Source organism: Lactuca virosa, chromosome 9 (genome assembly GCF_052849685.1).
Source record: "Lactuca virosa cultivar CGN04683 chromosome 9, Lactuca_virosa_CGN04683_v6, whole genome shotgun sequence".
Taxonomy (NCBI): domain Eukaryota; kingdom Viridiplantae; phylum Streptophyta; class Magnoliopsida; order Asterales; family Asteraceae; genus Lactuca; species Lactuca virosa.
In genome coordinates this window covers 43,380,741-43,407,184 of record NC_136434.1, presented here as the reverse complement: position 1 = coordinate 43,407,184, position 26,444 = coordinate 43,380,741, and the positions used below count along the sequence as shown (strand labels likewise).

The 26,444-nt window shown below is 35.1% G+C and overlaps 3 protein-coding genes across 5 annotated transcripts; 2 read left to right on the top strand and 1 right to left on the bottom strand.

The window, feature by feature from the left end:
- Nucleotides 1-2,283: 2,283 nt before the first annotated feature.
- LOC145136016 (uncharacterized) lies at nt 2,284-9,245 on the top strand. Its single transcript, XM_079070218.1, has 3 exons — nt 2,284-2,498; nt 2,666-2,806; nt 9,102-9,245. The coding sequence occupies exons 1-3, from the start codon at nt 2,304-2,306 to the stop codon at nt 9,243-9,245; spliced, it is 480 nt and encodes a 159-aa protein (XP_078926344.1). The 5' UTR covers nt 2,284-2,303.
- An 8,945-nt stretch (nt 9,246-18,190) lies between these two features.
- CRCK1 (calmodulin-binding receptor-like cytoplasmic kinase 1) lies at nt 18,191-20,713 on the top strand. Its single transcript, XM_079074067.1, has 6 exons — nt 18,191-18,655; nt 18,895-19,127; nt 19,287-19,455; nt 19,543-19,632; nt 19,705-20,003; nt 20,094-20,713. Exons 1-6 carry the CDS (start codon nt 18,406-18,408, stop codon nt 20,412-20,414), a joined length of 1,362 nt encoding a protein of 453 aa, XP_078930193.1. The 5' UTR covers nt 18,191-18,405; the 3' UTR covers nt 20,415-20,713.
- A 782-nt stretch (nt 20,714-21,495) lies between these two features.
- Nucleotides 21,496-24,072, bottom strand: SR45A (RNA-binding (RRM/RBD/RNP motifs) family protein). Of its 3 annotated transcripts, XR_013720824.1 has the most exons (7): nt 23,891-24,070; nt 23,237-23,259; nt 22,958-23,147; nt 22,730-22,879; nt 22,473-22,551; nt 22,303-22,366; nt 22,153-22,225 (listed from the first exon to the last, which is right to left on the bottom strand). XR_013720824.1 is itself a non-coding variant. In XM_079071127.1 (6 exons), exons 2-6 carry the CDS (start codon nt 23,257-23,259, stop codon nt 21,651-21,653), a joined length of 1,002 nt encoding a protein of 333 aa, XP_078927253.1. In that variant the 5' UTR covers nt 23,891-24,072; the 3' UTR covers nt 21,496-21,650. The 3 variants fall into 3 exon arrangements, 2 of the variants coding, with proteins under 2 accessions (XP_078927253.1, XP_078927254.1); XM_079071127.1 differs by lacking the exon at nt 22,473-22,551 and having other exon boundaries at nt 21,496-22,225; nt 23,891-24,072; XM_079071128.1 differs by lacking the exons at nt 22,153-22,225; nt 22,303-22,366 and having other exon boundaries at nt 22,377-22,551.
- Between the last annotated feature and the right edge of the window lie 2,372 nt (nt 24,073-26,444).

Below are 26,444 nucleotides of genomic sequence, written 5' to 3'. Positions count from 1 at the left end.
TGAAATTCTATAATTACGAAATTATTATAAAATATTAGTTGTGAATCGAATAATATATAAAACATATAACCGATTACAAAAGGAAGAAACGATATTTTTGTATAACAATTATGTTGACTTTTGTTTGAATTCAATATCTTCCGTTTAAAACATATGTAACCATTGAAAGGATAGTCAATTTTAAATTTTAGTCAACTTTAATTTTGTTATATTAAGAAAAAGGAAAAAAAAATCATCAAGTGGAAAAAAAATGAAAAAAAAGTCAAATGCATACTACATTAGAAGAGGACATGTGACAAAATCATTCTCATAGGATAAAGATGATTATAATAATAATGGTTTCTATTAATTTCTTTTATTTAACATAAAAATTTCTATTTTGTGGGTAGTGAACACAAACAAGTACATTCTTAATAAGTATATAAATTATTTGTTTTAATGTTTCTGCATATGTTGCATATACAGAAGTGAAACCCCATGCATGTTTGGGATTGTTTCTCAAACTCTTTATTAACTTTCTGAAATTTAGAAATTCCTAATTTTTAAAAAGGTTTTTTTTTCACTAAAAAATTAGTGTTTTCAAATATTTTTTTTAACTAGGTGTGAGACCCGTGTATTATACGGGTTTATTAAAGTTAAAAATTTTGTATCAAGGTGTAAACATTAAATATTTTTAATGCTTACGTCATCTCAAAGTTTAACAAAAATATATTTTATTATATCTCAATTTTGAAAATATTATTTTATAATATTTCATTATTTTAATTTATGTAACAAAAAAATCATAACAAATGTTTTTAGTGGTAAAAAAACAAACTATTTATTTTACAGAGAAAAATATATATTATCTTAAATAATAAATGTTTCATTAATTAATTATAGTGTTATCTACACATTTAATATAATAAATAATTTACATATATAATAACAGAGGGAGTAAATTACACGAATTGTCCCTCGTGCAAGTGCTAAAATGCACGTTTAGTCCTTATTTTTAAAAATTAACTCGGACCGTCCCTTGTTTGGTCAAAAGTTGCACATGTCATCCCTTGTTAACTTAATTTTGCACGTTTGATCACTTGTGAAACATGAAATTACTATTCTACCCTTTTTATTTATTTTTTTGATTTATTGTTTTTTCTTACAATTTTATAATACACAAAATAAAATAAAAAACCCCAACCCCCTCCCCCTCCTTCTCAACCCTTTCCCCCCTAAATTTACTGACTGAAAAATCATCACGAGGGACCATCACCACCGCCGTCCACAACCGCCATTCAAAATCTATACCAAAACCACCATTCTCCATCTATAAACCATAAATAACCAGAGACCTTCATCCTCACCCAAAATTCATTACCAGTACAACCACCCTTATATCCACCCACCAACAACCAATGTCAACACCTACAGATATTACGTCATCATCACCTCCTTCTCCTTCTGTAATCACATCCAACCACAAACTTAACCATCACAGCCTTACCAAGCCAACACCTTTATGCAAATCATGTTAACACACAAACAAAAACAAAAGGAAAAGGGAAATCCCATGTTCATCAATTTCTTACCCCTAACCTCCAATCGTTGTCTGCTTCACTTCATTGAGATAAACAACACACACATTAGCGAGGGATGCTATATTCTTGATATGTACCTGGGTGATTTCTCGATTAAGGAAAGAAAAGAAGGAAAGGCTGTGATTTTAAATTTTCTTGTTGGTGATTGTCGATTGAATCAATATCAAGAAGAAGAAGACGCATCTGGTGATTGATTGGAGGGAGAAGAAGAAGACGGTGTCTGTGTCGAGACGTGCTTTGGGGATAAACACGCAAAATTAGAACCGTAAGTTGCAGGTATGCTGGTGGTGGTTACGACTTGCAGAGAAAACCCTAGGCGGTGCCAAATGAGGAAGAACGGGGTGGTGGTAACCCCAGAAGCTCCGCACACACTCTAAATACCACACGCAGACAATCGGTGGAGACTAATTCGATGAGAAATGGGTTGTTGGATTCAATGGTGAGGAAGAGGACATAGTGAAAATGGGGAAGACGAAGTTGGGGAAAGGGAAGGGGAGGGGTGGGCGTGTTGAGTGTGAATATATATTTTATTTTTTCTTTTTCTTTTAATCTAAAGTTTATAAACAAATAGAAGAAAATTAAAAAAAAATTATTAAGGGTAAAATAGTCTTTTTATGTCCGGATGGATGTCATGTGCAACTTCTAACCAAACAAAGGACGATACGGAGTTAATTTTTGAAAAGCAAATAAATAACATCCCATTTTAAAAAACACTAGTCATCGATGGAGAAGAAGCCGAGAGAATATCTACGAGTAACCCACCAAGATTCCGACCGAATCGCCCGACTCAGCATCCCTCCGCATCAACCTCAAGCCCTTCACAGCTTCTACGAGGAGTTCAACCTCAGAGGCATACGACTCGACCGATTCCAACCCGGATTCGTCTCTTGCTCTTTCACAGTTCCCCCTCGCCTTACAGTAAGAACCCCCAATTCCAATTGAATTTCAAACTAAATTAGTTTCAAATTCTCAATTTCTTGTTCATTTTAACCTTTCCTTCTGAATCTAAGTTGAGACGATGGTTCGATTATTCACAGATTTTTGGGGTTTTGATGAGTTTTAGTTGGTGATTTTTCCCAAATCAGGATAGGAATGGAAATCTGGCAGTAGGCGCAATTGCGAGCTTAGTAGACGAGATCGGTGCATCTGTGGTGTATGAGAAGGATGTACCTATGAATGTTTCTATTGATATGTCTATTTCTTACCTTTCTACAGCCAAGCTTAATGTAAGTTCTTGCCGCTGCTCCTTAATTATGCAAATCGATTACTTAAACCTCAAACGATCAGAAAATCAGAATTATAATCAGTTTATCATAAGCTTAAAACTGATTTATTGCAACTGCAAAACACAATTGTCAGCTTAAATGTCTCGTAATTGTTGTGAATAAAGTACTCCTTGCATATGCATTGTTAGACAATGATGTAAGCATTTTTAATTTTTAATCTGTGTGATGAGGTTTGTACGAAAGTATAAACTCATAATTTCCCAACATCAACATTTCATTTATATATGAAACAGTTGGTTTACATCAAACAGATTACACAGAAAACCTCACTACAATAACACTCTGCTCTCTAATGATCAACAAGAACTCACTGAAACAATATCAAAAGAATACGAACAGAAACCCTAATACAAACCCTAAACCGGAGAGAACAATATGAGTGAGAGAGTAAAACTTATCATCTGATCTACGCAAATGAGAAGAAACCAACATTAAATACACCGGGGCAAACCCGGATCCGAGTTAAACAACCCGCGTACAAATTATACCTGCAAAACCAAAAGATACCACAACACCCCTCTACAATTGAATAAATGACATATTAAGACCATTCTTCTATAAATGACAAGTTTGCATTATATTACCTTTTAACACCTCCTCTCAAACTTGTCATTTTATACAAATTTATTTACCAGAAAACAAATTTACAAGTCCAAGTCTTTTTGACAAGTATTCATGTTGAAAAGAACTTAAGGACTTAGTTAAAATATCTGCATTTTGATTAGAAGAAACTATCTTAACTAATTTTAAAACATTATTTTCAATTTTTTCCCTTACAAAATGCACATCAATTTCAAAATGTTTTGTTTTTTCATGAAAAACTGGATTTAAGGCTAACTTAATAGCAGATTCATTATCACAAAACATTTTAACAGGAGTTAAATTTTTAAAACCAAGATCACTTAAAATCTTTAAAACCCACAACACTTCACATGTTACTGAACCCAAAGCACGGTATTCAAACTCTGTTGAGGATCTGGACACTGTGCTTTGCTTCTTACTCTTCCAAGAAATAAGAGTGTTACCTAAATATACCAAATACCCAGAAACAGACCTCCTAGTTGTCAAACACTTGGCCCAATCAACATCCACATAACCAACAATATCAAAAATACTAGATTTAGAAAATAAAACACCTTTACTAGGACACTCTTTCAAGTATCTTAATAATCTGAAAGCAACATTTAAATGTGATTTCCTTGGTTTGTGCATAAACTGACTTAATACTTGAACAACATAACTAATATCAGGCCTAGTAACAGTGAGATAAATCAGTTTTCCTATGAGTTTCTGGAACTCTGTTATATTATTTACAAGATCAGTATTATCATCACAGTCTCTGTTAAACACAAAATTAACTTCCAAAGGAGTTTTAACAGGCTTACATCCCAGCATACCAAATTCATGTAATAATTCCAAACAATACTTCCTTTGATTTAGACACACACCATTACCAGTAGAAAGAACTTCAATACCCAGAAAATATTTCAACAACCCTAGATCCTTAATTCTAAACTGTGACTTAAGAAAAGATTTTACATTTTCAATTTCCACACAACTGTTACCGGTTAGAATTATATCATCTACATATACTAATAAAATGACAATGGTGTTATTTTTTGAACGAACAAATAAAGAATAATCATTTAAACTTTGAACAAAACCAAAAACTGACAAAGATGAACAAAGTTTCTCATTCCACTTTCGTGGAGCCTGCTTTAAACCATACAAAGACTTAACCAGTTTACACACTCTACTATCATTTTTAGTATGATAACCTTCTGGCAAAGTCATATACACATCTTCAACCAAGTCACCATATAAAAAGGCATTATTAACATCCAATTGATAAAGAGGCCATGAATTATTAACAACCACACAAATAACAATCCTAACAGTAATAATCTTAGCAACAGGAGAAAAAGTTTCTTCATAATCTATACCTTCTCTTTGATTATATCCTTTAGCAACTAGTCTAGCTTTATATCTCTCAACCTCACCATTAGATTTGTATTTAATTTTATAGATCCAACGACAACCAATAGGACTTCTGTTTTTTGGAAGATCAACAATATCCCAAGTATGATTCCTATATAAGGCTTCCATTTCCTCATTCATAGCTTTGATCCAATTTGGATCAGTAGAAGCTTCAGAATAAGTACTAGGTTCAAATGTTTTATTAAGATTAGACACAAAGCATTTACTATCATTGGCTAACAAAGAATAATTCACAGACTTTTCTAACCCATACTTGTGAGAACTTTCCACAACAAAGTCATTAAATCTTGTTGGTAAACGAACATTTCTACCAGATCGAGTAGTACCTAATAAGTGATCATCAGAAGGATCATTTTGCTCTAAGATACTATCCTCAGACATAATAGATGAACTAGGAACATCCACAACATTCGGTTGCACATGTGCCTTGTCACTTTGGTTGCTGACCTCATCATTAGAGGTCTCATCCAGGTTATAATTTGCTCCAGTACCTTCAGAATGAAGGGTTATCCCTAAATCACCTAAATTATTATTTTCTTGAAGTGAACTAGACAATTGAGGGTCATCATAGGAAAATGGGTCACTTGGATTATTAAAACTAGTAGTTTTATCACCAGAAAAAGAATCAAGCCTGAATGGAAAAACTGATTCATAAAATTTGACATCCCTGGAAACAAAAACAAAATTTGAATCAAGACTCAAAACCTTATAACCTTTTTGTTCCTAAGAATACCCAAGTAAAACACATTTTTCAGCACGTTCAGAAAATTTGTCAAGGTTATTCAGTTTAGTTGCAAAACAAAGACACCCAAAAACACGAAGTTTATCAAAGCTAGGAATAGACTCATAAACAAGTTCATAAGGAGAGGCTCCATTTAATACAGAAGTGGGAGTTCTATTTATCAAAAAAACAGCAGTTAAAATAGAATCACCCCAATAAGTCAAAGGCAAACCTGACTGAAACATTAATGATCTAGCTACATTTAGAATATGTCTATGTTTTCTTTCAACCACCCCATTTTGTTGAGGTGTATGAACACAAGATGTTTGATGAATAACACCTCTATTCTCAAAAAAAGTTTTCATGTTATGATTTAAAAACTCTGTCCCATTATCAGACCTAACCTTTTTAATTTTAACTTCAAATTGATTCAACAAAAGATTAAAGAAAGTAGTAACACAAGAAAAAACTTCACTTTTAGACTTAAGCAAGTAAATCCAAGTTGCCCTAGTGAAATCATCCACTATAGTAAGAAAGAACTTAAATCCTTCTGAAGTGATCACTCTATAAGGACCCCACACATCTAAGTGAATAAGTTCACCTAAACAAGAAGTGACATGCTGACTAGTAGGAAAAGAATTCCTTTTTTGTTTAGCCTTATGACAAACATCACAAGGAGGTAAAGACTCATTTCCAAATTTAAGATGTGTCTTTAAAGAATTCAGAGCTTGGTCAGAAGGATGACCAAGTCTACTATGCCATGTTAATTTAGAAACATAACACATAACAGAATTAGAAGTAAAGGAATTACCAGAAGGTACACTATCAACATAATAGAGACCTCCAGTTTCACTACCATTCCCCACCATCTCCTTTGAGTGTAAATCCTGAATTTTGCAACTATGTTCATTAAAAATAACTTCACACTTATTATCTTTACAAATTTTGTGAACTGACATCAGATTGACATTGAACTCAGGAACAACAAACACATCAAAAAGAGTTAAAGAGTTTGAAATATTTAAGTTTCCAATTTTTTCTATTTTAGCACAAGTTCCATTAGGGTGACTAACAAGAAGATTGAGCTTAGATACATCCACAGTATCATGCAAAAGAGATTCTGATGCTATCATATGTTGACTAGCACCAGAATCAACTATCCATTTATTACCATTATAAGATGAATTACAAACATTAAACAAGCAAGTACCTGCCATATTGGAACTGACAGATGCTTCCTCATTGTACTTTCTTTCTCCTATTAGACTAAGAAACTTGGCATATTGATCCTTAGTAAGCTGAGGAAATTCAGATTCTCCAGGATCAGTTGATCCAGGAGTAACTACAGATGAGTTTGCATTAAAAATTTTAACTTGATTATTTTGATTAACATCACTCCTAGGTTTATAATCCTTTGGGTATCCAATTAGTTTATAACATTTCTCAATAGTATGTCCTTTTAGACCACAATTTTTACATTGAAGAGTTGAACCTTTGTTTTTATTATTAGAAAATTTATTGTTGAATTTACTATTAAAAGCACTAGGTTGACTCTTGGAACCAGATTGAGAGTCATTAGAAAGAGATCTATTCCTTTGAAGAGACTCTTCACGAGATATAATTGAAAAAGCAGTTTTCACATTAGGAAGTGGATCCATAAGCAATATATGACTCTTAACCTGGTTATAAGACTCATCTAACCCACTAAGAAATTGCATGAGTTTCATTAGTTTAGAGTGATCATTTAGTTTAACTGCAGCCTCACATGTACATTCTGTAAGACTAGTTAAACCATCAAACTCCTTCCATAAGGCATCAAGTTTATTAAAGTAATCAGACACAGATATACCATTTTATTTTAAAGAATTAATTCTTTGATGAACATTGAACACCACAGATCCATCAGCTTTATTATATGTTTCAAATAAGTTTTCCCAAATTTCTTGAGCATTATCTGAATAAGCATGACTAGCATAGATTGAATCACTAATAGAAGACAATAACCAAGAACACACAACAGCATTAGCTCTTTCCCATTTTGATTCTTTATTTGTTTCAACTTTATTCTTTTTAAAAGTGTCATCTACAAACTCTAGTTTGTTTCTAGCCTTAAGAGCCCTAGACATAGAACTTCTCCAAATACGAAAATTTTCATTTCCAGACAATTTCACAGTAACAATAGTTGTAGTAGCATTATCAGAAGGATGGACATAGAGAGGATCATCAAAAATATTTGAATCATCCTTTCCACTTCCTCCTGGAGAATCAACTGAACCAGCCATTTAAAACGAAGAACAATCAATAACCAAGTAATTAGGCAAACACAATCCAAGACTGACACAACAACAATCAGCCAATTAACTAGACAAATAGGAAACACAGAATCACACAGAAATCAGACTCATGTATTGACTTAAAGTCCAAATGGTCACCACGTTTGTCGGGGCCCAAGACAATCAATACAGAGTCAAGAAAACCAAACTAAAAAGCAAGAAAAAATAACTGGTGTATACAAAACAACCAGGATCTCCCAATCACAAGATATAAAATATAGAAAATAGGGAACAAGAAAACCCTCACAGTGCTTTATAAGACGAGATGAAAATAAATCGACTCTGTTTGTCCGTTCCCAACGTAGGGTTTATCGGTGATGAAATCCGACCCCTAGTGAGTTATTTCAGACAACAGATTAATCGATTGAAGAAGGTCCGTTTAAAAGATGATCAATGTTCAACTATCACGCGACCTGAACACGAACACCTGCAATGAACCACAAAAAAAAACTCTCACAGTACCAAGATCGAAAAAAACAGTAAAGACGGAAATGATAAAACCCTAAATCGGAAAAAAACTAAATCGATCGATCAATCAGAACAAATCAGATTTAGTAACAGATCTACAAGAGTTATAAAACCTTTTAGATCTACGTAAACAGATAAAGGAGAACAAAAAATAAAAGGAGTAGAAACAACCTTTAATGACGTCTTTAGACGATATACACCTCCGATGAACACCAACGAAGAAGATGAAGAACCCTAAAGCTCTGATACCATGTACGAAAGTATAAACTCATAATTTCCCAACATCAACATTTCATTTATATATGAAACAGTTGGTTTACATCAAACAGATTACACAGAAAACCTCACTACAATAACACTCTGCTCTCTAATGATCAACAAGAACTCACTGAAAACAAGATCAAAAGAATACGAACAGAATACAAACCCTAAACTGGAGAGAACAATATGAGTGAGAGAGTAAAACTTATCATCTGATCTACGCAAATGAGAAGAAACCAACATTAAATACACCGGGGCAAACCCGGATCCGGGTTAAACAACCCGCGTACAAATTATACCTGCAAAACCAAAAGATACCACAACACCCCTCTACAATTGAATAAATGACATATTAAGACCATTCTTCTATAAATGACAAGTTTGCATTATATTACCTTTTAACAAGGTTATTTGATTATATGCATATATATTAAAGAATGTAGCTTAATTGTAGGATGAATTGGAGATTAGCGCAAAGCTTCTTGGCAGAAAAGGTGGATACCATGGAACTGTTGTGAGTCTGAGGAAGAAAGCAACTGGAGAGATGATTGCAGAAGGTCGACATTCATTGTTTTCTAAACCAACTAGCAAAATCTGAAACCAGTTAGATAATTCTGATACTGATATTAAGTAAAGAGATAGGAATTATAAGTGAGATTTTAAAAGCATCTACAAGGAGCTTATTCCCTGTTGTGGAAGTTTTTTTTTTTTTTTTCAAAAGAACTTTGTAATTTGGTTGTTTAATGATATGTCTTGCCGTTTAAAAAAAGAAAAGAGAAGAAATTTAATTTTTGTTTTCTAGAAATCAAATATCTTTCTGTCTTGTTTTTACCAATATTCCTATCAAGTTAAGCATCAAAGTCAAGCAAAAATATTTAATTTATCCAGTATAGGTTGAGGGTTCAAGTTCCGTCGTTGACATAGTCCAAGCACAAAATTGTGATGCTCAATGACTCAATTTAGGGTTAGACTGAATGATTGAATTAAAGCTATAAACGAAGTGGAAGTTTGAGTGATTTTGGGATATCTGATATCACCAATTGCTCGAGGGACAGCTTGGAAGTGCAATTGGACTCGCACTTTCTCCAATCTTTGATGTCACAAGGTGGTGTAGGAGGCCCTTTTATAATTTTTGGACTATCTGGTTTTCTGTGGGTAATGGTATGGGTATCTGCAACATCTAGCACTCCTGAACGAAGTCCTCAAATATCAAAATATGAGTTAGAATATATACAAAGCAAGAGGAACAAATCCATCAAAGCTGAAACTAGTCAAACAAATTCAACCAAAATAATCCCATCCTTTTACCATAGGGATTCTTTGTTATTCTTTCATGGATGCCCATTTACTTCAAAACAGTAAGTCTCAAAGACAATTGACAAACTGTTTTATTTTCCATATATCTTAAAATGGTGAGTAGGTTGTATTTTTCATTTTATTTTTTGGGTTATAGATTTACCATGTTGACCTTCCACAAGCAGCATGGTTTAGTGCTGTTCCATGGAGTATGATGGCATTAGTAGGTTACTTTGCTGGTGTTTTTGCTAACAAATTGATGTATGATATATGATAATTTCATATGTAGTTGTTATGTAAGATCGATGAAACATCTTTGTAGTTTATACATGTGAATTGAGAAGGAATTGGATTATTGTAGACAAAAATGCAAATTTTTGGGGTTTTAGTCCAAACCCGAGTTTTTTGGATTGATGATCCTTTTTGGAGTGGTAGGAATTGGTCCCCGGACTTAACTTCCGTTGAGTTGTTGTTAACCCCCTCATGTATATTTGTCTTTTCACGATTTTTGCACCTGAAAAAAATATATCCCTTTTTTTTTTTAAATTAATACCTATTTATTTTATTTATTTTAATAATTAAAAAATAAAAGAGGTTTATCTCACACACACAAATAAAACCTGCAACTTCCTCCATCTTCATTTGTGTAAACCCAGAAGACGAATGGCAGACATAGCATATCAAAAACCCAAAAATGAAGCCTATGAGAAAACCCAGCTAATTAATAGCAACTTTAACCCATGGAAGATGAAGTCGGCGGCTATTTCGTTTTGAACCTATTATGATTTTGGAACCTGTTATGATTTTGTGAAAACCCAACAAATCGAAAATCAAATGTAGCAAATCGAACTTTCATCTACACTCACAGTTCCGTCAACCAGAAGCCCAAAACGAAACAGCAGGAGTCCGTCGGAGCCGCCATCGCCGCCCACAGCCACTACCCGACGCCACCTTGTTGCTGTTTCTTCCCCGACTCCTACAGTGAGGTAGCCATCTTCGCTTCCTCCCTTCTCTACAGCAACAAACACCTTGAACCCAAGTGGGTAGCAGCGGCAGGTGGCTCCGCCACCTACTCCTTTGTTCTTCCGGCATCGCTCGTCAAGGAAAAAAGGAAGGCGGTCGAAGCAGTGGGTCACGACAGGGGGATGGCGGAGTTGGCTGAGAACGACAGTGGAGCCGGTGGTGCTCGCTCCGGCGACTCCCGCTGCTTCTGTTTATTTCTTCCAGCGAGGTCGACGCGTGAGAGACGAGGGGAGGAAGGAGTAAGGGCCAGAGATGTTTGGGGCTGCTGTACTCGACAAAATAAACACGGTGGTGGTGGGTTTTTACCATGGCAGCGGGGAGGGGAGGGGGGAGCTGCTCTAGTGGCCGGCAACGGTGGTTCTTGGTTGTAAGTGAATAAGAAGGAAGGGGAAGGTTGGTCTGTATAAGGAGTACATTTTTCCTCTTGTTCTGTAATCAATTCGTGGAGCTTTTTACTCAAATCTGATTTAGGGTTGCTGACGGAAGGGATTGTAGTGGATCTGTGGGAGTAAAAGGCATCTTCCGATTCTACCACCCCGCCCCCGAGTTGAACTTAAAGGAAGAGAAAAGAAAGGAAATGGATGGAAGTGACAGGAAAATAAGAGAAATTGGTACTCCTGGGTTTCATTAAAGGAAGGAAGTGAAAGGAAATAGAATGATCATTTTCCCTCCTCATTTTCCTTAAGATTTGGAAGGATTTGAAAAGAAAGAACAAAAATTTTCAACTTTCCTTCCATTTCTTTCCGATTAGGGAGCACAAAAGACAATTTTTTTTTCTTTTCTCTTCTCTTTTTTTCTCTCCTTACTTTCTTTTCTCTTCTCTTTTTTTCTTTGCTACAACTCCGGAGCGGGGTGTAATAGAAAGGGGTTCGATGCTTCGAATGGGTTTCTATATTCATATGTATATATAGGACTTGAATTGATACCTCATGTTGTCTTTTATTTTCAATTCGTCTCATATCAAAGGAAAATAAGATGAAAGTGTAATGATGTTGGGAGAGAGAGAGCTCTTTTATTTTTTAATTATTAAAATAAATAAATAAGTATTAAATTTTTTTTTTTAAAAAAAGGGATATATTTTTTTCAGGTGCAAAAATGGTCTCTTAAAAGTGAAAAGACAAATATAGTCTCATGTGTGAGGCACACAAGGGGGTTAACAGCAACAACTTAACGGAAGTTAAGTCCGGGAACCAATTCCATATACAAACCACTCCAAAAGGACCATGAATCCAAAAAACTCGAGGTTTGGATTAAAATCCTAAAAATTTGCATACGACAGGGACCATTTTTGCAATTTTGTCATTATTGTATTGTGATACAATTACAATTTACAAACATGTTGGCCTTGAATTTGCATCGAGTCTCATTCTCAATGACTTCGTCTATGTGGTTTGTTGGAAAGAAATAAACAAATGATAAAAAATAAATTAGAGAAAATCAGGTAATGTTAAAACTTAAAATAGTCATTTTACATAAAGTAAGGACCAAAATGGAAACAAAGCCAAACCCAAAACATATGGACTTTCCGATTGACAAGAAAAGTTTTGGGGACGTATCCCTGAGTTTCAGCAAAGTGGTTTAGCTAGTTGTTACAAATTGTCCAGGCAAACATATAAAAAGTAAAAACCACTAAAATTTGGTTATTTTTATAGTTTATCATTATATTTTAATTTTGTTAATGAAAGTCATCTAATTTTCATGATTTTTTATGTAGGTAATTTTTGATAAAATAAATGATTATAATAGAAATTTTGTCAAAGTTTAGTGGAATATCTATGGTTAAAATTTTCATTAAATTTAACAAAATTTTCTATTATAACTGCTTTAACATGTCAAAATGGTCGACACAGAAAAACTTATCGAACTTGAATTGTATTTATTGAAATGAAGAAACTAAAATATAGATGTTAAACCCTAAAAATAACTAAGCTATATGATTTTTATGCATTTTGTCATTTATATACATGTTGAATTAGATAAAAGAAAAAGGAATTTATGTAAGAAGGCATTTGAGATATTATAAAGAAATATGTTGTTTGATAAAAGGCCTATAAAATTTGTTCTTTTTATAGAAAGGAGGTATGCATCGTTGGAAGTTAGGTAGTTGATGTTGGCTTTTCGAATTTAATTCAAACATATCCTTTTGAAGGTCGTGGACCTCGTGGCAACTACTAATCAATCTAAATTAACAATAACAAATATTCCTAACAATTAAGAAGTATACATAAAAAAACATGGGATTGACTTCTCTAAACTGTTTATCCTCACTCATATATTTATGCATGTATCAATTTTGGTCATAACTTAATTATTAATCCACACGTAAATTGTTGTACCTCTAAGATCATTTAATCAATAGAGTTATATTATTACTTTTATTATAATATAGTTCTTATATAGTTCTTATAGTTATATATAAAACATTAATTATTAATAAAATTTAAATAACTTTTTAAAAAGTTAGCTTATAAGCTAATTTTTGATAATTGATAATTGATATGTTTATTGTGGCAACTTTAATATCTTTGACATTCATATTTTGCATCATAAGCCGGTCCTTATGCAAAATAATTTGGCGTCAAAAATAATTATTTCGCACAATAAAGGCATTTGCTAATGAATATATTGCAAAATAAATGATAATTTTGTTTAAGGATTCATAAATTAATATACTAAATGATTCATTCATTCCTCCCAATCCCATTTCAATAATTCCGTGATTAGCCGTGTATTACTGTTCCATAACTTGTCCGTATATTCTCAGTTTGACTTTGATCTTCGAACTATGTTTTAAGCATTTAAAATCTCACCTACTTTATCCTTGAAAAATATATTTTAATATCTTTATTGCTTATTATAAATTAAAAATCTTTTTAAAAGTTTATGGTTTTTAATATATTTATTTAGTTCTAGCATTTATTACGTAACACTAGATATGATGGTTATGGTTTGAACTTTGAAGATTAGAAAATGCTTCAAATAGAAACCATTAATAGATTAAGAACCAATAGGATCTAATCTAAGCATTTGAATTTTTTTTATCAATGGTTAAAAAAACATACAGCGACATAAATGGTAAAATAATGGAATAGGTGAACCCATTTTCATAACTCTAATATTCAAATATTTAAATTTGATTTCTATGAGGATCGTCGTCACCTCTGTTGCTGTTCCGATGACACACCATTAGCTTGTCTCCGTCTATGATCTCCGATGAAACACCATCAACTTAAAGGCTTTAATGAACCAGAAAAAAAATCCAACATTGCTGTCAAATTTAAGGGTTTTAATGTACCAAAAATAAAAATTGGAAGAAAAAAAATCACAAACTTCTAGCATTAATGAACCAAAAATCGTTGTAAGAACTTACCAAACTTATAAACTTTTATGGCAAACCCAATTCAATAAACCCAAATATTAAATTGCTACCTTACTTTTTGTCACACCCCAAAACCGGAACGGCGGAAACGTTTTGGGGTGGAAGACGTCATGTTTAGTATCACAAAACATGTATCATAGTAAGCAAAGTAATGAATAACCATTTCATTAGAAAGAAAGTGTTTACAAAGGGTGTGTTCACAAAACATAGAATACATAAGCAAATAACAATCAAGACTTGAAGCTATACTGCTCCATCTTCTGAATCCCAGTGCGAGTACCTGTCTACTAGGCTCCCGAGAATACAAGTTATTTGAAAGAGTTGATCAGCAATTAAGCTGGTGAGTTCATAAGATTTTAGTGATGTAAGTTGTAAAATGTTGTGGTAAACTGCTGTTGAAAATGTAGTTGAAAATGTAGTAAGTTGTAAGTTCTGTTTAGAAAAGCTCGCATGTTCCTCCAGGAAATCCTATATTTCCTGCCTTGAAGAAAGATACGTAAAAGTGACTCTATAATCCCTTCTATGTGTACTAAATGGATACAAGTTACATAAAACTCAGAGTAAACAAACAATCAATTGTGTGTATCCGCCCTAAGCCCACAACCAAACAAGGAACATGAAATGAGGCAGATGACACACATCTCATTGGTTGTTAGATCCTTATTGTATATAACCCTGGTGTATTCCTTTGGTACTCACGGAGTTAACTGTAATAGTTCCTTTGTATTTGAATGAAAAGATTCTTTAAGAAAACCCTTATTTCTTATAATAACATGGTGACCACAGTGATTACTTCTATAATCACTTAGTTTATACTGGCTATATATAATCTAATATCGATTAGATAGTTAATTGGGTGAATCTGCCCTAAGCCCACAACCAAACAAGGAACAGGAAGTAAGGCGGAAAGCACACATCCAACTATCTATTGGGTATTAATGATATATAACCGTGCTGTATAAACTGAAGTAATATAGAGTTAGTCACCTAAGGTCCTTTGAGTTTATACTGGTTTAATAAAATGGATTAAACCCTTAACTGGTAAGTTTCTAGTTTTGTATACCAAACGTTCTGATTTGGAAAGTATGTTTTGTACTAGAAAGTTATGCATTGACTCTGTGTCCTATGACTTGACCTATACCTGGTACCCCTATGATGACTCAATGTATACTGGACATATATATCTAGAATCGAAGAGATAATAGACTGTGTGAGTCTGCTCCAAGCCCACAACCAAACAAGGAACAGGAAATGAAGCGGAGAACACACATCCTATTACCTGTCGGATCCTATTGATATATATGTATCTTTTGATGTATACATTAAGGAATCATAAGGTTAGCATTATGGTCCTTTCTTCTAAACGTAGCCTTCTACCAAGGCCTCAAATGTTATGTATGTTTGTATCTTGTATGAGTGTGTATTTTCCCAGATGAAACTATCATTAACAAAATATAGTTTAAGACCTCGCTTATGCGAGATGATTACAAATAAATGCAATAGGGGAAAAATAATGTTATACCCCAGCAGTGACACTGCTGGCTAAAAGTGATAAAAATGCAGACTCCAGGTGGTATTAAATGTACAATACACCTCGGGGAGCCTGTTTGCCTTTAATTCTTAGTTGGTTAATTAAAGGTCTGAATGTGAACTCGTATGTAACCATGCTGATCGACGGCTGAATAACTGATGACCCTCTGGTGTCATATGTAGTGAGGTAACATTCTGTCACCCCTTGGCCTTATCGGCTGGGACTGTAGCTAGCAGTCGGGGTATGAGAGTGTCTATCCCGTATAGATCTATACACATAATGCCCGCTCTCCTTCCAGGAGACTCTGGTTACAAAGTGATACAACAATGCAGTGTCGTATCGAGAAGCAGTATGTCACATTCTGGTTATCGTATTCCAATGTTTGTATAGTGTAGTAATGTTCACTCTGTACTAGTGTATAGTATACTCTCTTGTATAGTGTATAGTGTGTATTGTTTCTCATAATAGTGTGTTCTGACTCGTGTATGAACTGACTCTAAACTATACCTATTATAGTTTACTAGTAATGTTTACCTTGAACTGTTGTGGAAAAGACTCATTTTACTACTAAGTTATGCTGGTACTTTAAAAACGGAGTTTTGTTAAACTATAAAGTAACATAACTTGAAAGAGTCTTTGAGATGTTTTGACAACTTATAAATGACATAAGTAATCCTTTTGAAAATGTTTATAACAAACAATTACACAATTAACATTGTGTTCAACTTGTATCCCCCCCCCCCCCTTAAAACATTTAAAACAGTTAAAAGATTCATTACGGGGTATGAACTCACCTGATGCGGGTGATTCAACGAATACGCGTGTAAGGATGAGAAGTTCCACGAGTGAAGTCCCGAGACACAACGAGTCCTAAATGACATACATTGGCATGTATTGACATAAATATAGTGCTTAGAAGCAACCAAATGCAAGGAAACACCTCACGAGACTATGAAACACTTTGGCCAAGTGTTGGAATCACATGTGATTCAACTAAGGAGTGTTTAAGGCCATGGTTTGGTGTTTACGGCCATGTGTTTACGGCCAAGGGGGTTTACGGTCGTAAACTCATGGTCAAAGTTGCATATGAGGGTGTTTGAAGGCTAGGGAAGCTTGAAGGACTTTTGCTCTACACAAGGATGTGAAAGACCCACTCTATGGAGAGTGTTGAGGTGTTTACGGCCAAGGGAGTTTACTCCTGGACCGTAAACTCTCTTAATGGTCACATTTAGGGTCTCAAAGGTAAGGAGTTCCAAAGGCTTGAATGTCCCAAAGGTTAGCAAAGGCCTAGAAGTGTTTAAGGTCCAAGACTTGACCTTAATTGGAGTTTACGGCCAAGGGTGTTTACTCTTGGGCCGTAAACTCTCTAAATGATGGGTTTGGGGATGATTCAAGGTCTTACAAAGCACATGGGAGCGTTCTAGCCTCGAATCTAAGCCTTAGGAAGAGTTTAAGGTCCAAATGGCACCTTTATAGGGGTTTACGGCCATGGGAGATGGCTTGGCCGTAAACTCCTTCTGGGCTTGCATTCTTGATGATTTCAAGGTTCTAAGCATGAACCTTAACTAGATATGAAGTATAGGGAAGAGTACTTACGATATAGAAGCTTGAAATGGTCGATTTTGGCCAAGAACACTAGTGTGTGTTCTTGGTGTTCTTGGTGAAACTTGAAGATTTGAAGATCTAGTCAAAATGGATGTTTTCATGGATGAAATCAAAGAGTGTGACTAGTAGATGAAGGGTAACAACAAATCAAGGAAAGAACACTTACGTTTTTGAAGATCTCGAGTGAAGATCGGGATGATAGTTGAGAGAGAAATGGAGTGTTCTTGAGGTTGGAATGTGAGAAATGGCTGGAAATGACCAAGGACCACATATATACACTTGAGTTTACGGCCACATGAGTTTACGACCACATGAGTTTACGGTCGTAAACTCATTGGCATGGTGGCCGTGAACTCCTTGTAATGGGGTTAAGGCTTGATTTGTTGTACAGTGTCTCCAGCAGGTACATTCTACCACTTATTCCTTAAGTGTACTAGGCTTAAACTCCTTAGAATGACATTTAACCAGGCTAGAACTCATTACTAATGAGTCTGACACTCTGTTGGGTTGACTGGCTGAGCTTTAAAAGCAAAAAATTTTCGGGTTGTCACACTTTTATTCTTTTATTATTAAAAAAATAAAAAAATAAAAAAAAACTCAGTCGATTGTTTGGGTTAAACCCCTATTTTTGTATATTAGTTTTGGATTTTCTAACGGAATATTTAACTCTTATAAATTTATTAATGAAATACTCCAGCCAGAAATATGAATTAGCCCTGGAAGTCGGTACTAATTTTTATGGCTTGATTTGGTCTCCACTAAATTCTTTAATCCGCAAGAATCATTCATAAACATTCAATTGGACTAATTTTTTTGGTAAACGAGGCAAAATCTATTCTTTATTACTTTTCAACAAATTCACATAATTGAAACCTGAGAAGAACACACATCTTTACACAAAAATCAAACAGGGCTGTTTTGCATATGAATCAAACAAGAAAATCTCCGGTGATTCGCCCCGGCCCTGGACAAGTTTGGAATCAGAGTTCTAGTTCCACTTCCAATTCCAATTCCAATTCAAATTCTGGTTCCGGTTCCATATATGTCTTACCCAGGAATCAATCCGTGCAAGAGGAAAAGAGTTCTATTTTTGGTGCCATAGCTAGGGTTTTGACATGTAGTGGCAATATAGCTCATGTGGCTGAAGATGATCCTCAGCCGCCTTCAATTCAATGTAAGTTTCACTTCGAATTTCGCATTTCTTAAAAGTAAATCATTGAAAATTGAACCTCATATCAAGTTCATGCTAAGAAAAACTTCACCTATTGGTCGTTTACGGAGAAGTCTTTATAGTTTATGAATTGGATTATGATCATGGATTTTGAAAGTCGAACGAGTTGTCTATTGATCTTTCTGAGATCAACAGAATTGTTTTGGTTGTATATTGAGAATTGATTGTACTTTTTTCTGCAGATTCATCACGAGCTTCTCTAAGAAGCAGCAGAAAGCTGAACCACTCTTCTTCCTCTACACCTTCCAAAGCCTCTGATGGACCCCAGGGCACAGCTGAGTTATCCTTTGAAGATATTTCTAAGGCAACTGGAAATTTCTCTGCCTCAAATATAATCGGACAAGGAGGATTTGGTATCGTGTATAAAGGAACCTTGAAAAATGGATCCATCGTTGCTGTAAAGCGTGCAAAAAAGGTTGATTTTCTTTCGCATAAACTCTAACACTGCCTCCATAACAAAGATCGATATAAATTTGTGACTAATCGATCAATGCATTTACTTTGGGAGATGGATGCTTGTTTGCAAATTTAGTCTCAGTATTAAGAAGTTTCTGTTGCTTAATTCTTATGACAGGACAATTTTGAAAGAGGAACACCAGTGGAGTTCAGAAATGAAATACAAACATTATCAAAGATTGAACATCTAAATCTGGTCAGATTCTATGGATATATAGAACATGGAGAAGATCGTATGATTTTGGTAGAATATGTCTCCAATGGTACACTTCGTGAACATTTAGATGGTAAAGCCATTACTTTCTTCAAAAGGGCAGTTTCGTATTTTTCACTTCGTGTGTGATGTTTATATGCATCGAAATGATCCTTTTCAGGTAAATGTGGAAGTGGGCTCGAAATTGGAGAACGTTTGGATATCATGATCGATGTAGCTCATGCAATTACATATTTGCATACATATACAGGTATCCTTCAGTTAACATTCTTGAAAGATTGAAATATCAAGAAATGTTTAACAACTGGTTTTTCTTTTTCAGATCTACCAATAATCCACAGAGATATAAAGTCATCTAACATACTGATTACTGATAAACTGCGAGCAAAAGTGGCTGATTTTGGATTTGCGCGTATAAGTGTTGAAGATCCAGGAGCCACTCATATATCAACTCAAGTGAAAGGGACTGCAGGGTATTTGGATCCTGAATATCTGAGTACTTATCAGCTTACTGATAGGAGTGATGTTTACTCCTTTGGGGTTTTGCTTGTGGAGATGGTGACTGGAAGACTACCGATTGAGATAAATAAAGCTCCCAATGAGAAATTGACAACAAAATGGGTAAGTTTTTCTGACATTACAAATGTATGTGTGTTTATTCTTTAATCTTTATTGATGAAAAAAGGAAAAATGTGTTTGGTTGCAATGCAGGCGTTGCAGAGACTAAAAGGAGGGGAGGTGGTGTTGGCGATGGATCCAAAGCTAAGGAGGAATCCGGCGGCTCTTATGGTGGTGGAGAAGGTGCTGAAACTGGCCAGACAGTGTCTGGCCCCCACCAGACAATTAAGACCCTCCATGAAAAGATGTGCAGAGATCTTGTGGAGAGTCAGAAAGGATTACCATGAGTATAATGAGGTCATGGAAGCTGCAAATCATTCTGTACAGGTGCCACCTCAAATGGCTGCCAGGAAGAACCGAATTGAATTCTTTGGGATTGAAGAAAGTACCAACCAAAGATTTCAATCTGCATGATTGCTGATATTGAAATTGTATAAAAAGAAAAAAAGGTTTTTTGTATGTAGAGAGGATATATATATTTTCAGGTGTTTTATTTACTGTATATTTCATTAAATATATATATATAATCTATACACACAACCTGTATGTATGTATGTATGTATGTATGTATGTATAAATCTTGTATTGTGGTTGATCATAATAATACAAATTTGTGATGGGTTTCATTCTTCTTGCTACAAGATGTAGCAGGCAGCTTGTATAATCATATTTTACTGCATCATGTAACCAAACTCAAATCGGGTCTTTGGATTGTTTTTCCCTGTTATATACATTATACACAACACAAGTGAGTTTTTCAAGTATTACAGGCTAGGACAATTAAAGCGAATGTCCTTCCTAGATGGGGAGAGAAGAATGCCTGCCAATTATTCAGATTTAATGAAAAAAAAATAGCTTTTACTTATGGCCTTTGTGGTTCATAAACAAGAAGTGGAGGTATGACTTTGGTGAGAAAGATAAAGTTTATTACAAGCTGAAAAAGGGGGCTAAAGCACAAACATGAAAATTGTTGTTCCTCAAGGTCGATGAAGGCTTTGTCAAAACTCAAAAGCAGCCAGGAATATACACTATTCTGCTAACAAAAACAAGGATGAAGCACTACTATGGTAATCTTTATAAGTATCATGTAGATGGCTTAATCTTTAAAGAGGAATAAATTTGCACCCCTTTGTTGGAGTTGGAGTTGGAGGTTGAACAAACAACAAACAGAAATAAGAATGTTTGCATATCAAAGTAGATATCAGCTGAGATTGTGAAAGTTGACGGTGGTCACATCCATTCTTTTCATGATGAAAAAACTGCACATACATATGTTTGTCATAAATAATGGAACTAGATGATTATTATAAAAGCTAGTTTTTCTGAACAACGACAACAAATGTTGATATTAATTTGGGAGGTTCAGAAGCAGCCAAAAACCTAGTCACAAGGCACATGATTAAAGCCCGACTGCCTGTTTATCTACCACATCCAAAGGCAAAAAGTGGATGATTTAATCAAACAGATTTAGCAAAACAGAAAGTAGGTAGGCGTATGCAAAGAAAGTTGTTTGAAATAAAAGTGACAATGAGTACATGTATGTTGTAAATCAATAGCTGTGTTGTAAGAACATAACATGCATAGCCAGAGTCCCACTCCTAGTAGTAGGCTAGTCTGTGACGTCCATAGAGAAAAAAGTTATGAATATTCTTATTTTGTATAGTCAGAAGAAGCAGTGGACCTAGAGCTGAGACTGCCACTCCTACTCCTACTCCTACTGGAAATGGAATAGTGAGCAGCAGGGCTCCTTGATCTACTACTCACAGAAACACTTGAATAGCTTCTCTTTGACTTAACCGGCGACATGCTAGAAGAGTAACTCCTCCTCCTCCTCCTCGTTGTTGGGGAAGAAGACACACTTCGAGGAGATACAGACCGATAACTCCTCCTCCTTCTCCTCCTGCTGTACTCGTACTCGGGTGAAGAAGAGTCCCTTGATCTGCTCCTGTTATAATCACGCTCTTCTGGGCTGTAAGACCTATAACGATAACTCCCCCTACCCCTCCTGTAGTAACCATCTTCTGGGCTGCTTCTAGAACCTTGTGAGTAGGACCTGGACCTGGACCTTCCACGCCCACGCCTTGTGTAATAATATGGTGAATATGACCTCCTCCTGCTCCTGCTCCTGCTCCTATCACTATCAGACGAGTAATCAGGAGAATAGCTCCTCCTCCTCCTACGCGAACATGGTGGAGAGTAGGTTGGGGATCGATGTCGACGACCACCTGTTGCGGTAAACAAACTAAGATTACTGTCACATCAATCAATCAATCAAACATGCATAAATGGTTTCTCAGCATACCACGTGCACTCCTTAGCCCAAGATACCTTCCTGGAGTTGGTGTTCTGCCTCTCCGCCTCCTCGCCTGCAATATCAATACCAAAACCATCACCTCACAAAACTACAACAATTCCTTTCTCCAACACAACACACGTTTCATATTTTGGTAAAAATCAATGAAATGAGACAACCCTCTGGGTTGATAGTCTGGCATTTGCTTGTGACTTGTTAGTTTGGAACTTTGATGAAGAAGAACAACAAGAAGCTATGCTGCAACATACACCAAACTCTGTCAAAAACAAAACACCCACCCACCCACAAACAAACCAAACAAACAAACAAACCAAACATCTTTCATATTTAATTAATACAAAAATTCACACACCAACTTAAAAACATCAATGTATCTGTAGAGAATGGATTCAGGAAACATCAAACAAACATTTACCTTCTCCACTGTGATGACACGGCCCTCAAGAACAGACCCATCAAGATACTTGATGCATCGATCAGCTTCCTTGATGTTAGACATGGATACAAACCCAAATCCACGAGAGTCTCGAGTCCAAGGATCCATCACCAGGTGAACGTCTTCCACCTAAACATTCATTACTCACAATTCTTTAACTCTATAATAATTCCAACATTTTACATTATTTATTACAAACCATGATACCTTTCCCTCTGCCGAGAAATGCTTCTCAACATCTCTCTTAGTGATACGTGCTGATAAACCAGTTACATACAAATTGTTTCCAGGGTTTTCAATGTCACTTGGCTCATAATCATAGCTCCTTGAGCTTGATCTGGACCTTGACACAGACCTGCCATAGCGCTTGTGTGGTGGTGAAGGAGAAGGAGAGTACCTGAACACCAAAGGGAGCAAATCCTCTGTTAAAAAAATCCTTTCTAAGAAACATATGTAATCCACAGAGACGTACGCAATTACACATACCTAGACCTCCTCGAGTACGACATCTGGATTTTAAAGAAAAAAAAAAACAGCTGAATTAGCAATGACACGAAGATGATCCGATAATATGACTATCAACTCATTCTAAATTTTCAATTCAAAATACAGATTAAGCATTAAGCTTCAAAATCCGTTATAATTCAGGCAAAATCTAGATCGTAAACAGGTTTGACTTGGACAAACTCGTACCACGAGGATCACCCGCGTTCACAAGAGCATGATAAGAAAGAACGAACAGTAATAACAATTCTAGCAAGAAAATTGATGTAATTCATTATCGTGGTTCAAAGTTAGAAAAATACAACTCAACGAAATGAGAAACCAATAACACAGGTACATAATCCACTCGTGCGATTATCAAAATCAATGGAAAATGGATGATAATATGGATTCCATATCTTTCCGACTGATTATATATTATTATCACTCTAAACAAAATCCAAAATCAATAACAGAACAAAACCATGTCTGATCATTCGAACTATTCATGAATCGTTGATTTGCAATCAGATCAAACAACAAACTATCATCTGTAATCATCGATCAACATACAAACACGGACAAATAGATAAATCATTAAAAAATAAAAAAAATAATAATAATAAAACTTTTTTGGATGAATCAAGTAAAATTTACCTCAACAATTTCGCAAAGAACAAGAGATCAACAATACGATAGAAAAATCGATGAATCTGGCGCAAATAACTTGTCTCGCTTGGTCTCTATATGCGTAAAAAGAGGGTTGACAGTTGAGACTTGAGGAGAAAACAGATTACTACCACACACGTGGAAGTTGGAACCGTCCAGAAAGGAAGAGAAGGTTCTGGACGAACGGACGTGAAATTAACGTTTAAACCTGGTTTAATTCTGATCTTTCTAAATTTCCAAAAGCACACAAAAAGAAAAACATGTATTTATAATCAACAACTATATATTATACGGGTTGATTTAAAAAAAATATTAAACAAAAAATTAAAGTATTATATATATATATATATATATATATATATATAATACTTTGCGATAATAACTTGATAAGGTAAGTTATTTTTTGAAATGTTCATATTTAGTCCTTATTTTTTTTTGTAAATTAAACCCTTATACTTTATTAATATGTACACATTAGGTTCTTTTGACCGGATTCTATAGGTTTTGCTGATGTGGAAACATACGTGGCACTAAAAACAACCGCATAACAATTAATTAGCTTAGTCATTCCTTATAAACGAATGTTAACATTCAAAATGAGGAAGAATCACGGTTTTATCGTAGAAGAAGAAAGAAGATGTCGAGTGGCTCAAGAATCTCCACAGGTTCAAGCAATCACAGAGTAGATAAGAAAGTCCTCCGTGATTGTAAACTCCCTACAAGAATTCGTACCTCCAAGACCAAAGATAACCCTGGAAAGAAATTCCGAGTGTGCCCTAACTCATTGGTAAATACCTAAATTGATTTTATTTGTCAAATCGCATCAATTTTCTTCTTCTTACCTTCTATGTTGTTGATTTTATTACTACAGAAACCAGGAAAAAGTGTAAAGTTTAGGAATGGATTGATGAAGAACCTGAGAATATGAAGCCCATTGCAGAAGATACTCTTTCAGATGTTGCAGATTATCTTATACAAGTTTTAGAGGATGTGGCATCTGTTAGAGAAGAAGTGAAACAGTTGAAGGTTATGGTTTGTGTACTGATTCTCTTGGTCATTGTTAAGGTTATGTTTTGGGGTTGAAGATATGCTTCTAGAGGTTTTAGGGGATGTTGATGTAATAGACTTGTTGTGTAGTTCTTGTTTATGTAATGGATGTTGATGTACTTTATGTTTATGTAATCGTAAAGTTTATTGCTATTATTTATGGATGTTGATGTAATTAAGTCAGTCAAATGGAGGTAAAACCAAGACAAATTACAGGAAACATTCTTTTATAGACAATTGGATGTAAAGACAAATAAAAATGGCTGACAGAAGGCATCAAGCCATTTAATAATTACAAAAGATAAGCCCACCAGTAGGGGTAATATAATAATTTAGTTCAAAATATTCGACAAGTACATCAAAAGTAAACAACTAGTAGGGGTAATATAGTAATTAAGTTTAAAAGATTACCCCACACTACATCAAAATATATATCACATACATTACCCCACTACACCAAAACCTAATTACTCTAAGGTCACAGGTTTGTCTTGGCTGCATCCAGTTCCATCCTTGACATTAACATTTTTCTGAAGACCAATTTCTGTGATTCTTTCTGAAAACTTTCTCACCCTACCAGCATCATTCAAAGGAACCTTCTTCATAGGACTTCTCTTCACAGGAGCTTTCTTCAGAGGAACTTCATTTACAACAGGAGTAGGAGTGCTTGGAGTTGGAGTTGATTGGCTTGGACCTGCTGTGCTTGGAGCTGGAGTTGGCTTACTTGGGCACGTGGCTTTGTTGTGGCCAGTTTGGTGGAAAATGGTACATCTTAGAGGAATGCCTGCCCTTGACACAATGTGCCTTGTGTGCCCACTTAGCTCTCTTTCTGCCTGATCTCTTTTCCTTTTGACACATGGCCTACCAGGTAATCTCCTCCTTAATGGAGGCAAAATAGTATGAAGTCCTTCAACATGTGGCCACTCATAACTGTCATTGAGTGGGTGGATGTTATACTCATAGCTACTAAGGAAAGAGGCTTTAGTATAGGAGTTTGATACAAAAGCCTCCACATTTAGGTTCAATGATGAAATTGCTGATATGGCATGTACACATGGAATGTCTGTGAGTTGCCAGCTTCTGCATCCACATGCCCTCTGATTCAGATCAACAACATACCTCTCATTTCCTGAGAACACTTCAAATTCTTTGTAGCCACTACCCAAAATCTATTAATATACAAGAAGATAGTCAGTTACCATTATAAACTAATGTATAACTAATGAAAGTGTTACTAACCTTTGCAATTCTTTCAAATCCTCTATCTCCCTTCTGATACTTGGGCATATGTCCAAATCCTAACTCAAACCATTTTGCTTCTGCATCCATAACCTCTGCATTGCCCAACATCTTATGTCCTCCAACATTGTTATCAATGGTTTCCTTCTAGCATCAAGTACAGCAGAATTGAAACTTTCAGAAACTCCATTCTCTACTGCATCACAGTCCATACCCTCTCTAAAAAAAGCCTTTGACCAACACCTTGGATCCCTAT

Coding starts and splice junctions, on each gene's coding strand:
- LOC145136016 (XM_079070218.1), top strand. CDS start 2,304: ATGGAGAAGAAGCCGAGAGAATATCTACGAGTAACCCACCAAGATTCC. Junction 2,499..2,665: donor CAGTTCCCCCTCGCCTTACA/GTAAGAACCCCC, acceptor TTCCCAAATCAG/GATAGGAATGGAAATCTGGC. Junction 2,807..9,101: donor TTTCTACAGCCAAGCTTAAT/GTAAGTTCTTGC, acceptor GCTTAATTGTAG/GATGAATTGGAGATTAGCGC.
- SR45A (XM_079071127.1), bottom strand. CDS start 23,259: ATGTCGTACTCGAGGAGGTCTAG. Junction 23,148..23,236: donor TCGTACTCGAGGAGGTCTAG/GTATGTGTAATT, acceptor TTTGGTGTTCAG/GTACTCTCCTTCTCCTTCAC. Junction 22,880..22,957: donor ATTTCTCGGCAGAGGGAAAG/GTATCATGGTTT, acceptor ATGAATGTTTAG/GTGGAAGACGTTCACCTGGT.
- CRCK1 (XM_079074067.1), top strand. CDS start 18,406: ATGAATCAAACAAGAAAATCTCCGGTGATTCGCCCCGGCCCTGGACAA. Junction 18,656..18,894: donor TCAGCCGCCTTCAATTCAAT/GTAAGTTTCACT, acceptor TTTTTTCTGCAG/ATTCATCACGAGCTTCTCTA. Junction 19,456..19,542: donor ACTTCGTGAACATTTAGATG/GTAAAGCCATTA, acceptor GATCCTTTTCAG/GTAAATGTGGAAGTGGGCTC.